This window comes from Petromyzon marinus, chromosome 54 (assembly GCF_048934315.1).
Source record: "Petromyzon marinus isolate PM22_M1 ecotype Great Lakes invasive population chromosome 54, UKy_Petmar_22M1.pri1.0, whole genome shotgun sequence".
NCBI classification, from domain to species: Eukaryota; Metazoa; Chordata; class Hyperoartia; order Petromyzontiformes; family Petromyzontidae; genus Petromyzon; species Petromyzon marinus.
Window position 1 is genome coordinate 11111619 of NC_133720.1, and position 12862 is coordinate 11124480.

At 54.4% G+C, this 12862-nt stretch overlaps 1 protein-coding gene across 1 annotated transcript in view; it reads left to right on the forward strand.

The window, feature by feature from the left end:
* The first annotated feature begins 2098 nt into the window (after nt 1-2098).
* SLC12A7 (solute carrier family 12 member 7) overlaps nt 2099-12862 on the forward strand; it is a 92447-nt gene continuing 81683 nt past the window's right edge. The window contains exon 1 of the mRNA XM_032974697.2: nt 2099-2403. Within this exon, the coding sequence (XP_032830588.2) occupies nt 2202-2403 (202 nt within the window). The 5' untranslated portion in view covers nt 2099-2201. The remainder of the gene's footprint in view (nt 2404-12862) is intronic.

A 12862-nucleotide genomic window follows, 5' to 3' on the forward strand; every position in this document is an offset into this window, starting at 1 on the left:
TCTCCAACACGCCGGTTAGTGCGGAACTAGTAACGAATTGGCACATTTTGTTTCCGCGACAAACCTTGCTAACCGGCTGTGTTGGGTGATGGCGAGTTTAAAGACACATTTATGCGATCAAACGCAACAAAAAAACTCTTTTGGATTGACGTAGCACCCTGCACGCGTCTCTTAACACCGGGTGGGCGAGAATACGCAAGGGGCTTGTTAGGAACGTGTCGTCACCCCTGTATGTACAATGCTGAACTTCTTTCGCACCGTGCGTAGCCAACCGTGCGTGCTAATCGGAGGCGCGTGGGAGACAAGCTGAAGTCAAAAAGGAGTTCTAAATAAATACATTTGTCAGTCTAGATGGTGACTTCAAAGTGCATATATCCCCATGGCTTTCTAATATCAGAAGGAAGAGCGTTCCAGACGGCCGCAGGAACGCATCTGAAATGTGGTGACCACTGCCTTTGTTCGATGGCTGAGCCAAAAGCCGCTGCTGCGAGGATGATCGGAGTTCGCGTGATGGTTTATGCTCCTTAACGAGATCAGCAAGGTATCTCGTGGGTTCACCTGGTACATTAACCACCTGAAGGATGGTGGTTAATGTACCACATGTTTCCTGCCACAGTGTTAAAAACAACAACAACAACACCAAGTCACCCCAACTCACACCCTGGTCAATTGTACCTTATTCATGGACGACACAATTTATAACGCGCACGATATATCGAACAGAAACAGAGGTCGCGAAACGAGTTGGCGTGTGCTTCATTCCGTGCCGATCCATAAACGCTCTGTGTCCCGCTTCTGCATTTAAGTTCGTTACTTTATAGCAATTAAGTTGGTTTATATTATTTTTACGACTCCTGCGTCGTCGTCAGTGGTAAAATCGCAACAAAGAAAAACATCACAAAAGCGGTAGCAACAGATCCCGGTAACCTTGCAATTTCCACTCCCGGCCACAGATGTCGACTTCCTCCTCCCCCCCCCCCCAAAGGGGTGGATACAGCGCGTTACAGGTAGATATTTTATCGACCCCGAAGGGATGATGATTAATTATGGCCCGAGTCAACACCCAATGAGCATTTGAACTCACCTGGCAGGCATCATTGACAACACAGTAACAGTTTATAGCTTTAAAAAGCGGTTATTACAGCATTACATTTAACCGGTTTTTATTGATATTGGCCCCAAAGAACCTCTGTTATTGGTTTTAACGTGCGCGCGTTGGTTCTGTACAAGCCCCGCCCACCCGCGGTTGTAACCACGCCCACCCCGCAACAAGCCCCCGCCCACATCGCCCAAAGCCCGCCCCCCACTGAAACCACAACCAATAACATCGCGCAAACTCCCCCCCCCCCCCCATCGGGTTGGCGCGCCGCCCACGCACGTGAGTCAGCGCGCGGGAGGGGTGGGGGGTGTGGGCGGTAGGGGGGGGGGTTATGGGGGTGTGTGGGGGGTATGGGGGAATAGGGGAGGGGGTAGGGGGGTATGTGGGGGGTATGTGGGGGGTATGTGGGGGGGGGGTATGTGGGGGGGGGTGTGTGGGGGGTATGTGTGGGGGGTGTGTGGGGGGGGTATGTGGGGGGGTATGTGGGGGGGTATGTGGGGGGGGGATTCGGAAACGCAAAACACCCCGGGGGCAATGATCCCCACGTCGCACGCCACCCCCGCCCCAGCTACGCCCCCCCCCCCCATTCGAGCGTCACTCCCGAGGCGGGAGATCAACGCCGAACAAGGCGACTCGGTCCGGAGGGAGGGGGCAAGGGGGGGAGAGAGGGGGAAGGGAGGGAGGGAGGGGGTAAGGGGGAGGGAGGGAGGGGTAAGGGGGAGGGAGGGGGCAAGGGGGAGGGAGGGGGTAAGGGGGAGGGAGGGGTAAGGGGGAGGGAGGGGTAAGGGGGCGGGGGAGGGAGGGGGTAAGGGGGCGGGGGAGGGAGGGGGTAAGGGGGCGAGGGGGAGGGGGTAAGGGGGAGGGAGGGAGGGGGTAAGGGGGTGGGAGGGAGGGGGTAAGGGGGTGGGTGGGAGGGAGGGAGGGAGGGGGTGGGGGAGGGGGTAAGGGGGAGGGAGAGAGAGAGAGGGAGGGTTTACCCCCTCCCTCCCTCCCCCGGGTTTAAAAGTTTGAAACGCCGCTAGAGACGGCGCGAACATCGCGCGCGCGCTTCTCTCGCTGCCCGCGGTCGAGCACGCGCCAAGGCGCAGGCGTCTTCAGAGCCATGCCGGTGCGCTTCGTAGTCACCCCCACGAAGATTCACGAAGGCAAGAAGTACGACGACGATGACGAGGACGACGAGGAGGAGGAGGAGGAGGTCGATGCCGCCGCGGAACACCACGCGGGGACAGGTGACGGCGCCCGCTCCGAGACGTCGCCCCCCGGGGAGGAGACCGCCGAGGCCGGCAGCGGCCCGGCCGCGACAGGTGAGGGGCTCCTTTGCCGGGCAGCGGGGCGCCTTTCCCCGGGTACGGTGGCCCCAGGCGACACCGTAGGCTGTGCCGGTTGCCTAGGCCGCCTCGCAGGCGGAGGAGCTGTCAGCCCGTGTTGTTGTTGTTGCTGCTGCTGCTGTTGGTGTGTGGTTGGTGGTGGTGGTGTTGGGTGGTGGTGGTGGTGGGTGTCTCCGTGAGTAGCGGCGGCATTCGGCCCGAGTCTTTGCCGCTCTCTCGTGGCGTGGGAGCTCCGTAGGAAGAGAATCGCCACTCGCCGGTCGCTGCGGGGCCACGCGCCGTGCCACTCCACGCCGTTGCCCGTGGTTGCAGCCAGATGCGCCGCGCGTGCGTCGTGCGCGCTAGATGGTGTTGTTGTTGTTGGTGTTGTTGGTGGTGTTGTTGGTGTTGTTGTTGGTGGTGGTGGTGGTGTTGTTGGTGTTGTTGTTGACGCGATCGTGAAGGTGACCAGACCTCGTGAGTGTGGCTCAAGAGACTCGACTGACAGCGACCGAGTGAAGCCGGATGAGATGCCGGTGGTGTGTGTGGTGTGTCACTGTGTGTGTGTGTCACTGTGTGTGTGTCACTGTGTGTGTGTCACTGTGTCTGTCTGTGTGTGTGTCACTGTGTGTCACTGTGTCTGTCTGTGTCACTGTGTGTCACTGTGTCTGTCTGTGTGTGTGTCACTGTGTGTCACTGTGTCTGTCTGTGTGTGTGTCACTGTGTGTGTCTGTGTGTGTGTCACTGTGTGTCACTGTGTGTGTCTGTGTGTGTGTCACTGTGTGTCACTGTGTCTGTCTGTGTGTGTGTCACTGTGTGTCACTGTGTCTGTCTGTGTGTGTGTCACTGTGTGTCACTGTGTCTGTCTGTGTGTGTGTCACTGTGTGTCACTGTGTCTGTCTGTGTGTGTGTCACTGTGTGTCACTGTGTCTGTCTGTGTGTGTGTCACTGTGTGTCACTGTGTCTGTCTGTGTGTGTGTCACTGTGTGTCACTGTGTCTGTCTGTGTGTGTGTCACTGTGTGTCACTGTGTCTGTCTGTGTGTGTGTCACTGTGTCTGTCTGTGTGTGTGTCACTGTGTCTGTCTGTGTGTGTGTCACTGTGTCTGTCTGTGTGTGTGTCACTGTGTGTCACTGTGTCTGTCTGTGTGTGTGTCACTGTGTCTGTCTGTGTGTGTGTCACTGTGTGTCACTGTGTCTGTCTGTGTGTGTGTCACTGTGTGTCACTGTGTCTGTCTGTGTGTCACTGTGTCTGTCTGTGTGTGTGTCACTGTGTCTGTCTGTGTGTGTGTCACTGTGTCTGTCTGTGTGTGTGTCACTGTGTGTCACTGTCTGTCTGTGTGTGTGTGTCACTGTGTGTCACTGTCTGTCTGTGTGTGTGTCACTGTGTGTCACTGTCTGTCTGTGTGTGTGTCACTGTGTGTCACTGTCTGTCTGTCTGTGTGTCACTGTGTGTCACTGTCTGTCTGTGTGTGTGTCACTGTGTGTCACTGTCTGTCTGTGTGTGTGTCACTGTGTGTCACTGTCTGTCTGTGTGTGTGTCACTGTGTGTCACTGTCTGTGTGTGTGTGTGTCACTGTGTGTCACTGTCTGTCTGTGTGTGTGTCACTGTGTGTCACTGTGTCTGTCTGTGTGTGTGTCACTGTGTGTCACTGTGTCTGTCTGTGTGTGTGTCACTGTGTGTCACTGTGTCTGTGTGTGTGTCACTGTGTGTCACTGTGTCTGTGTGTGTGTCACTGTGTGTCACTGTGTCTGTGTGTGTGTGGTGTTTGTCACTGTGTGTGGGCTAGATCTCGTAATTACAAATGTGTCGTTAAACCCGACACCACCCAACACAGCCAGTTAGCAAGGTCGACTCGGTCCCAAATGAGTACTTTGTGCAATGTGTAAACATGGCCACTGGGGAGACAAAGGCGGCCGGCGTGGTGTTGGCCACCCACCCCCTCGTGTGCCTTGCCGGCCTTCATAGGTGCTCGCTAACAGCACTTGCCCCTACAGTCTGCAAAGGCTATATGGGGGATCTTTGTCTTTGTGTGTGTGTGTCGGTGTGTGGTGTGTGTCTGTGTGTGCGTGCCGTATGTCACTGTGTGTGCGTGCCGTATGTCACTGTGTGTGCGTGCCGTATGTCACTGTGTGCGTGTGTGTGGTGTGTCTGTGGGTGCGTGCCGTATGTCACTGTGTGTGTGGTGTGTGTCTGTGTGTGCGTGCCGTTTGTCACTGTGTGTGTGTGGTGTGTGTCTGTGTGTGCGTGCCGTGTGTCACTGTGTGTTGAACTTATTTCGCACCGTGCGGAGCGCGCTAATCGGAGGTGCGGGGTGGGAAAGGTGGCGGCGGTGATGATGCTGATGATGGTGGTGCTTGGTGATGATGATGATGATGAAGGACGTCTTGTCAACCGCGCACTTGTAGACGTTGCGATGACATTCCGATCCTTGATGTGCCATGCCCGAAGCTCAGGCATGTGACGGGGGGGGGGGTGGATGTTCGTGCCTGCCCTGCGTAAACTAACACGCCGGCATCGCCGTTGCGATCGCACAATGCAACGAGCAGCAACTGCAGGTGACTCCCCGTTTGCACGCGTTTAATATAGCAGCGTTGGCCATCACCAGTCGGGCCCAGCTCTATTCGCTGCTGGATGAAGGCAACGCGCATCCCCCTGTAGTGGGTGCCGTCACGTCAGCAATTCGCGCGAGCGGTGGCTTAACCGTCACGCCGTGATGGATTCGACTCGTGAGAGCGCGCAACATCGGATGTCCTTACTCCACGGTGGTTGTGCTTCCCCCGGCGTGTTTCTCTCTCCTCTCTCCTCTCTCTCCCCTCTCGCTATGCCTCTGTGCTCTCCCTTCGCCGTCAAATCGGCCACCGGTTTGGGTCGTCTTCGTTTTCGTCGTCGTCCGTACCGTTCCGGAGACGTTGCGATGAGCAGTCAATCCCGGACGATGCCCCCAACCTGATGGGCGGTCTACCTACCGTGACAAATGGTGATCTTGTCAACGTGTTTTGGAATTGGGAACAACGATGTAAAAGAGGAAAGGGGTGGGTGGCCGAATTTCTTTTTTTTTTGTTTTGAACATCACGATCTTAGTTCCTCATTTGGGCGGGGTGGGTGTGGTGGTGTTTCGGGCTGCTTCTGAAAGCGGGGCCACACAATTGGCTCCAAACCATCTCCCGCCAACGCCACGGCTCTTGACGAGTCTCACGGCAAATGCCGCGCGACTCCGGTAACAAATTTAAAACTTTCAACATACAGTAAAACCTTGGATTGCGAGCATAATTCGTTCCGGGAACGTGTTTTGTAAGCCAAAGCACTCGTATATCAAAGCGCAACGTATATCAGTTGTGATCACGTGACGCTCGGCAGACAAAGCATATACTTACTTGCTCGTATTGCAAGACCCTCGCTCGTTTATCAAATTAAAATTTATTTACAATTTTTGGGGTAGGCTCTCTGTGTTTGTGTCCACTGGAACTCGTCTTGGTCACGATGACGATGGTAGCGGGCAAGGCTGCTTGCTGATAAGGGGATGATTGATAAGAAGCTTTTATTCTTGGTTCTTTCGGTAAAGCCGCGTAGAGAGAAAATACAATTCAATGGAATAAAAATTTAAATGATAAAAAATTAAACTAAAATAATACATTTAAAATAATAAAAGCTGACGGATCAGAACCAACTGTGCTGTCATTGCCAGGCAACGTGTGTCAGATGGACACTGTAGGAAACAGGAATTTAACTCTTTGCAAACTAGCTCGATGGCCAGTGTACCAACAACAACGGAATCGAAATATTTATACTGGAGGAATCCGATGAGCTATGAAGCTCTTTTTTCCAAACGGATGCTCAGTGGGGGCACGGGGTCACAACGTTACAACAACAAACAAAGGCGTGAAAAATTGTGATTTAAAGCTTTCGTGACTGCAGTAATTCATATTCTTAGCTCTTTCGGTAAAGTCACGTTGAAGGGAAACAATAAAATAATAAAATATATAACGTGACTTTAAAACACAGTGTAGGAAAGGTTGAGCGTCACAGCCGCGACCGCATCTGAAGACTCTCGGCAAACGTGGGGCGGGGGACTACATTTGGGAAGACGGTGGAGAAGAGGGAGATGGGAGCACGTGGGATAGAGAGAGGGAAGAGAGAGAGAGACCCTGGCGTGAAGCAACGGGGGCGACTCGGCACCAACAGCGGGTCCCAGGGCAGTCTGCGGTCCCCTCACTCACGAGTCACTCATCTGTACCCCCCACCCACCGTGCCAACGTTAACGTTGCACCAGCGATGCATCCCAGCGTGTCGCGTGATCGGTATATAGCCCCGTAAAACGTATGCAGAAATGACAAAGTTAACCAATCGGCAAGTTTCACTGAGGTTCGCCTAAACCCACTGTATTATTATAATTATTATTGTTATTTGTCAGATGTGACAAATAGCGATGTACTTTATTTGTGTGCGGCATACATAACAGAACCTTCCCTACTAGTTAAAGGTCTCCGTGAGTGTTGAGGGGTGGGTAGTGGTGGGACGGTGGTTCACGCACTTACCCATGAACGTAGCCACCTGAGTTCAATTCCCGGCCATGGCTAACATGAGTGGCGAGCGATTCCTGAACGGGTTCTGTGACTCCCCAGGGACGAATTGGTCTCGAACGAGTACCCAGTGCACTGTTCAGTATAAACATCCGTATCGGGGATACAAAAGCCGCCAGGCCACACCACCCCCTCGTGCGCCGTACAGGCCTCAACGGGTGCTCACTAACAGCGGCTGCCTCAATAGCCAAGGCTCTCCTGGAGAGGGCCTTTGTGTTTGTGATATCAGTACACCTCACGACAGCACTTGTCCTTATAGTCTCTAAGTTGATGCAACGCTCCTCTTTAGCGCAAATGTAGAGGGGACAAACCCTCTGACTATATTCTGCATATATTTGAAGTTTGTGTGTCTCTCTCTCTCCCCGAAGTCGCGTGGATTTTTCTCCATATTTTCCGATTTTTTTTCTCCACATTTAGAATCAATATCACGCGTTTATAGAGTTTTGCTGCTATGTCTACACGATAAGCCACTTCGTTGAGCTATCATCTGTGGCTGGGTTGCATCTGAAAAAGAGTTCAATACTCAGTGGGCCTTACCTGGTAAAATAGAAATAGTATTATTCTGCCTTCATAACGTTATCCTGACATTCGGGGCAAGGTCGCTGCTTCAGCGTAGCGGGAGTTAATAAGAGAGGCCATAAAGTAGACTGGCTTTATATTCTTGGTTCTTTCGGTAAAGTCACGTAGAAGGGAAACAATAAAATAATAAAAATGTAAAACAATTAAATTCTCACGACGTTTCGACAGCAACACAAGCGATCATCATCAGGTGTGGAAACACAACAAGAAAATTTGAAATCAAAATTTAGACTGGCTTTGTTCGAACCTTAAACGCCGAACAACACCGGCACCTGTTGCTCGGCCACGTGCGGTGTGAAAGAAGTTTCGCGCACATACGTGAGCGGGCTTGAATCGACGCACAAACTCACTCGCCCTTCGGCTTGTAACGTGACATCATCGTCGGCGGCGGCTACGCTGGCGTGGGCCTCGGATAGAACGCAGCGGGGTGCACTGTACCGTGATGGCACGCATCCATCGATTATATTTGATCGGTTAAATAAAACAACACATCTATCGTTGCATGCGTGGGTGTTATAGGGTGCGGTCGTGGGTTGGTTAGCTGCGCTGCGCTACGAACCCGGCGACCCGAGTTCGATTCCCTCTCACGGCCAACACCGGTGACGATGATCTGAACCGGTCCTGTGTCTCCCCTAGGTCGACTCGGCCTGACATTAATAGCTGGTGCGGTGTGTAAACATCGGCACTAGGGAGACAAAGGCGGCCGGGCGCGGTGCTGCCCAACCACTCCCAGCCTTCATAGGCGCTCGCTAACAGCACTTGCTCCAACAGTCTGTTAAGGCTATACGGGGGGAATCTTTGTCCCTTATGTTGTCGGTGGGCAGCGGTAACTTGGCGGTTCGTGCAACGCACTAGGAACCTGCCGACCCGAGTTCGATTCCTGCTCGCAACCAATGACAGTGGCTGCGAATTGGCGACCCGATCCCGGGCCCCCCCCTCCCCCTAGGTCTGCGTGGCCTTCCTTACACGAGTGCCTGGTGTGGATGTCGGTACCGTAGCGGGAGAGGCGAAGGCTGCCAGGCTTGGTGTTGACCACCCACCCTTGCCGTGTGCTGTGCCGACCTTTTTACAGAGTGTTATTCGCCCACGGCACTTGCCCCCGACGGTCTGTTGAAAGGCTGCACGAGGGGAACTTTTATCTTTACGTTGTCGGTGCCAGGGCGCCTGCGCCCTGATGCATAATTGCCGAGGGGGCTCTGAACGCACGCCGTGGATTGCGTTTCACTGCACCCATGTTATGCAATGCATTTTTTGGGGGGGGGGGGGGTCAGTGATTGTTTGGGGACGTCACGCTCTGCCAGACGCCTCGGCGTCGCGCTCCGTGGACGGCATCGAGTCGGTCCAGCGGTGTGAGAAATCCACAGAATGAAGCGCAAAAATATTCTACGGGGGGGGGGGGGGGGGGGGTGCTTCAAAAAAATGTTAACACTTATTATGGGACTATCGTTTTTAAATGGAAAAGGAACGGATAGTGATACACTGTAACATGATAACAAATGTAATGTTAATAGCTTCAGAAAGTCAAAGAGTCTCCCACTTGTTCGCCGTCGTTGTCAACGCATTGCCTGGAATCTTCTCCAGGTGGTCTCCAGAGCCCGGAGGCAGCAGCACATCTCTTGCGGCATCGTTGTTCTCCCAAGTGTTAACATTTTTTTGAAGCACGCTGTGTGTGTGTATACACACGCGTAAAAAATCGTTACTCTATCACATCCATAACCCCTATATGCAGTGCTTGATTTCAGGCGGAACAGCCCGGAACGCCGTCTGGGAATTATTTGATCACGCCACACCCCATCTCGTCTTGTTTTGTCCTCGTGATGCCGCTGTGGCGTGTAGGAATGTATAGTACGGTAACATCTGATTTATCACGGACAGGCGTGTGTTCTACTTCTGTGGCAACGCCTTACGCCGATAATCATGCCTACTCCCAACTAATCCCAGGCCAGATTAGCGGTGTTCCAGAAAATATCGAGTGAGAGATTAAGCCCTGCCTATAATATATATCACACCGTCTAATAATAAATATCAAGTGAGAGATTAAGCCCTGCCTATAATATATATCACCATGGCCGATGATGATGATGATGATATCAATTGCACTGCTGCATTGCCGCAGTGCTGCGGATTATAACGAGGTGTGTTTGGGCGGAGGTGAGTTGTTATTTTCCGTGGGTTCGCCGCTTCGCTGAACCAACAGGAAGATAAAACCCGTCGCTGTTTGACCGTACTTTGACCATACCTCACCACGCCGGGCAGTTGCCGGCTGGCGGAAGAGGGGAGACCAGAACCGGTTGGGATGACCTTGGCCATCACGTTGAACCGAGCACCGCCCTCGCAGCACCGCTCAAGCAGTTCGCTGGAAATTAAATTTGAATCCTTTAAAAAAAAAACGTAACTATATAATCGCATGCGTATCGCGTCAAAAAATGGAATTTCCGGGCAGCCAACATGTGGGCTTGCCACCTCTGCCAGGCCCTGTCAATTGAATGCGGTTAAAGGGGGTTTGCGGTTTTTGTGTTGGCATTGATGTCAAGAGCCTTCTACACCATCTGCAGCCATTCGTCGTACCACGTATACACGGACAGCCCCCGTGTGCACACGGACAGCCCCCATGTACACGGATAGCCCACCATGTCCCTCCACTGCTGGATGAGGGCCCTCCCCCACGCTGTGTGGGTCGTGGGAGTTTTTTGACCGTACCTGACCACGCTGGCCGGTGCGAGTTGGTGAAGGGGCATTTCCCAGGACTGGTTCAGAAATATCTTGCCACTGATGTCAGCCGTGTACAATGATGTTATTCCAGGATCGTCTCGGAGAGTCACAAGAGACACCGTTCTCAGGAGAGTCCTGCCTTGGGAAGTTTGCGAAATTTCTCGTTTAAGTTTCGCCAGCATCGTGCAACTGGTCTGACGTTCCCCAATGTAGGAACGTCTGTAGCTCGCGATGTCGTTCGTTACATCGCAGGCCCGCGGGAGACGACGGCTTGGGGTAGGCCTTCATCCAGCAGCGGATTGCCCGTGACTGACGACGACGATGATAATGATGTCGAGCTCTGGCGGTGAAACTCGTGGTCTGTGGCACCTGCGATGGCTGGTGCCGTTGATTAGCGTCGCCGCTTGATTCCCGGGGAGATTCTGTGCCTCCAGGCAACCGTGTGCAAGAGCATTGGTGTCTGGTCACCATGGCACCGTGGCTGCCCCCCCCACTCCCTGCTCCCCCGTCTCCCCTGCCCCCCAGCAGTCGACAGAAAATAGTTATTCCATTACATGCGGTCATACTGTCCTCTCTGTATATGTACGGTGAATGCATGTGGGAAAGGCAAACAAAATAAGGTCGTAAATACTGAAATAGCCGACAAATGTCGGTGACTGTCAACCTGCGCTCGTCCACACGATTGGGGCGGGGACATTTTCCCAATTTTAGGTTTTTTTTTTTTTGGGGGTGGGGGACGGCTGATAATTGGGTTTACAGTTACAACGCAGGGCTGTGAGAGATGGGCGAAGGCTTGGGGGGGAGGCCGTCATCCAGCAGTGGATGGAACGCGGCCGCCGATGAAGAGACGGCGAGTTTGGTTGGTAGGCGTGAACAGCGTGGCTGCGATGGGGGACCGCGACGATTGGCGATCTCTTCACTTCGACAACACCTGAAGATCACGACGACGACGACGACGATAGTGGTGGCGTTGACGAGAACATCCAGTCTGTAACCCAGCGGTCCGTGGAGGCCTGGGGCACGCCAGCACGTGGAGGTTGGAAACCACGCGGGACCCCCCGCTGTGGGGGGGGGGGCCCTCGCTCGTACGAGGCCCAGGGAGAAAATTTCCCCCCTCACTCGCCCTTCCCCTGGCCCCGTACACGCTCCATGTGGTGGCCCTTACACCGTGCTAATACGACATTATTCTTTGTAAAAATTTGCTCGCTGTTTTTTTTTCCTTTCTTCTTGAGGCCGGTCCCGCTTCTCCTCCGCGTCGGTTGCTGAAATACGACGCAGCGCGTCCCGCCAGAGTTTGACACCACGGCCCACGCGCGCCACTCGCACGTGCGCGAGTTCAATTCCCGCTTGCGGCCGCCAACACCAGTGACGATTATCTGAACTGATCTTGGGCCTCCCCTCCCCCCCCCCCCCCGAGGTCAACTCGGCCTCAAATGAGTACCCGGTGCGATGTGTAAAAATCGCCCCTGGGGAGACAAAGGCGGCCGGGCGTGCTGCTGGCCATCCACCCCCTCGTTTATCCGTGCCGCCCTTCATCGGTGCTTGCTAACGGCACTTGCCACCAACAGTCTGTTGAGGCTACACGGGGGATATTTGTCTTTGTGTGGGAGCACATGCATGCGGCAGTTCAGGTTCTGTTGACGCACCAGCCCGACGAATCAGTCGGTCGGAACAACACTTTCCAGCGATATGCAAAGACGAAGATCCCCCGTGTAGCCTGAACAGACTATTGGGACAAACGCTGTTTGCGGCACCTATGAAGGCCGGCACGGCACACGAGGAGGTGGGTAACGAGCGTGCAGCATGGCCGGCCACCTTTGTCTCCGTGGTGCCGATGTTTACACATCTGAACCGGTCCTAGGGGAGGCCTGTGACCGGTTTTTGAATGCACCTTGAATACTCCCAGTTCACAGCCCCTTCTCAATCCACTGCTGGATGAACGCCGTGTCGCTCGTAGGCGAGGTCAGCGACGTCGGGTTGTGTGGATGGAGGAGGGGGGGGGGGCCTGGGGGTGAGGGGTGGTGGGAGGGGCGGTCTCGCCTTATTTCACCCAACGCTGCTCGGTGGCCAGTCGGCGAATGGGGGGTGGCGGCACGGGACCGGTTCAGATACCCATCGCTCGCTCGCCTGGCGTAAGCCGTGGCCCGGCGGGCACCTGGACTCTGGTGGGGCTCTGGCCGCTGATGACCGCACTGTGGTGGGAGGGTGAGTAGGAGGCGTGAGACTGCGAAGGGGGGGGGGGGGAGGTTGGTACCTCCACCGCCTGCCCCGTCCTTTCTCCCCTACTTAAAGTTCAAGTTGCCTTTTCAACCTGGCGATGAACTCAAGCAGCCGGGAAGAGTCTCGTTTGCAGGAGTGACCTGGGGGAGTCAGTCTGCCAGCGATCAGGTTGCTGTGATGATTGCTGCTGCATTGTGTGTGTGTGTGTGCGATCCCGATTGAGAAATTTGCGGCGTAGTTTTTGAATTTGCCAAAATTCAATGCCCGAGACGCGCAGGTAGGCGGGCCGAGACGCGCAGGTGGATGTAGACACGCGACGGTGAGTTCTCGGCAACCAAGAGGAAGCTCCGTGCCGCGATGCTA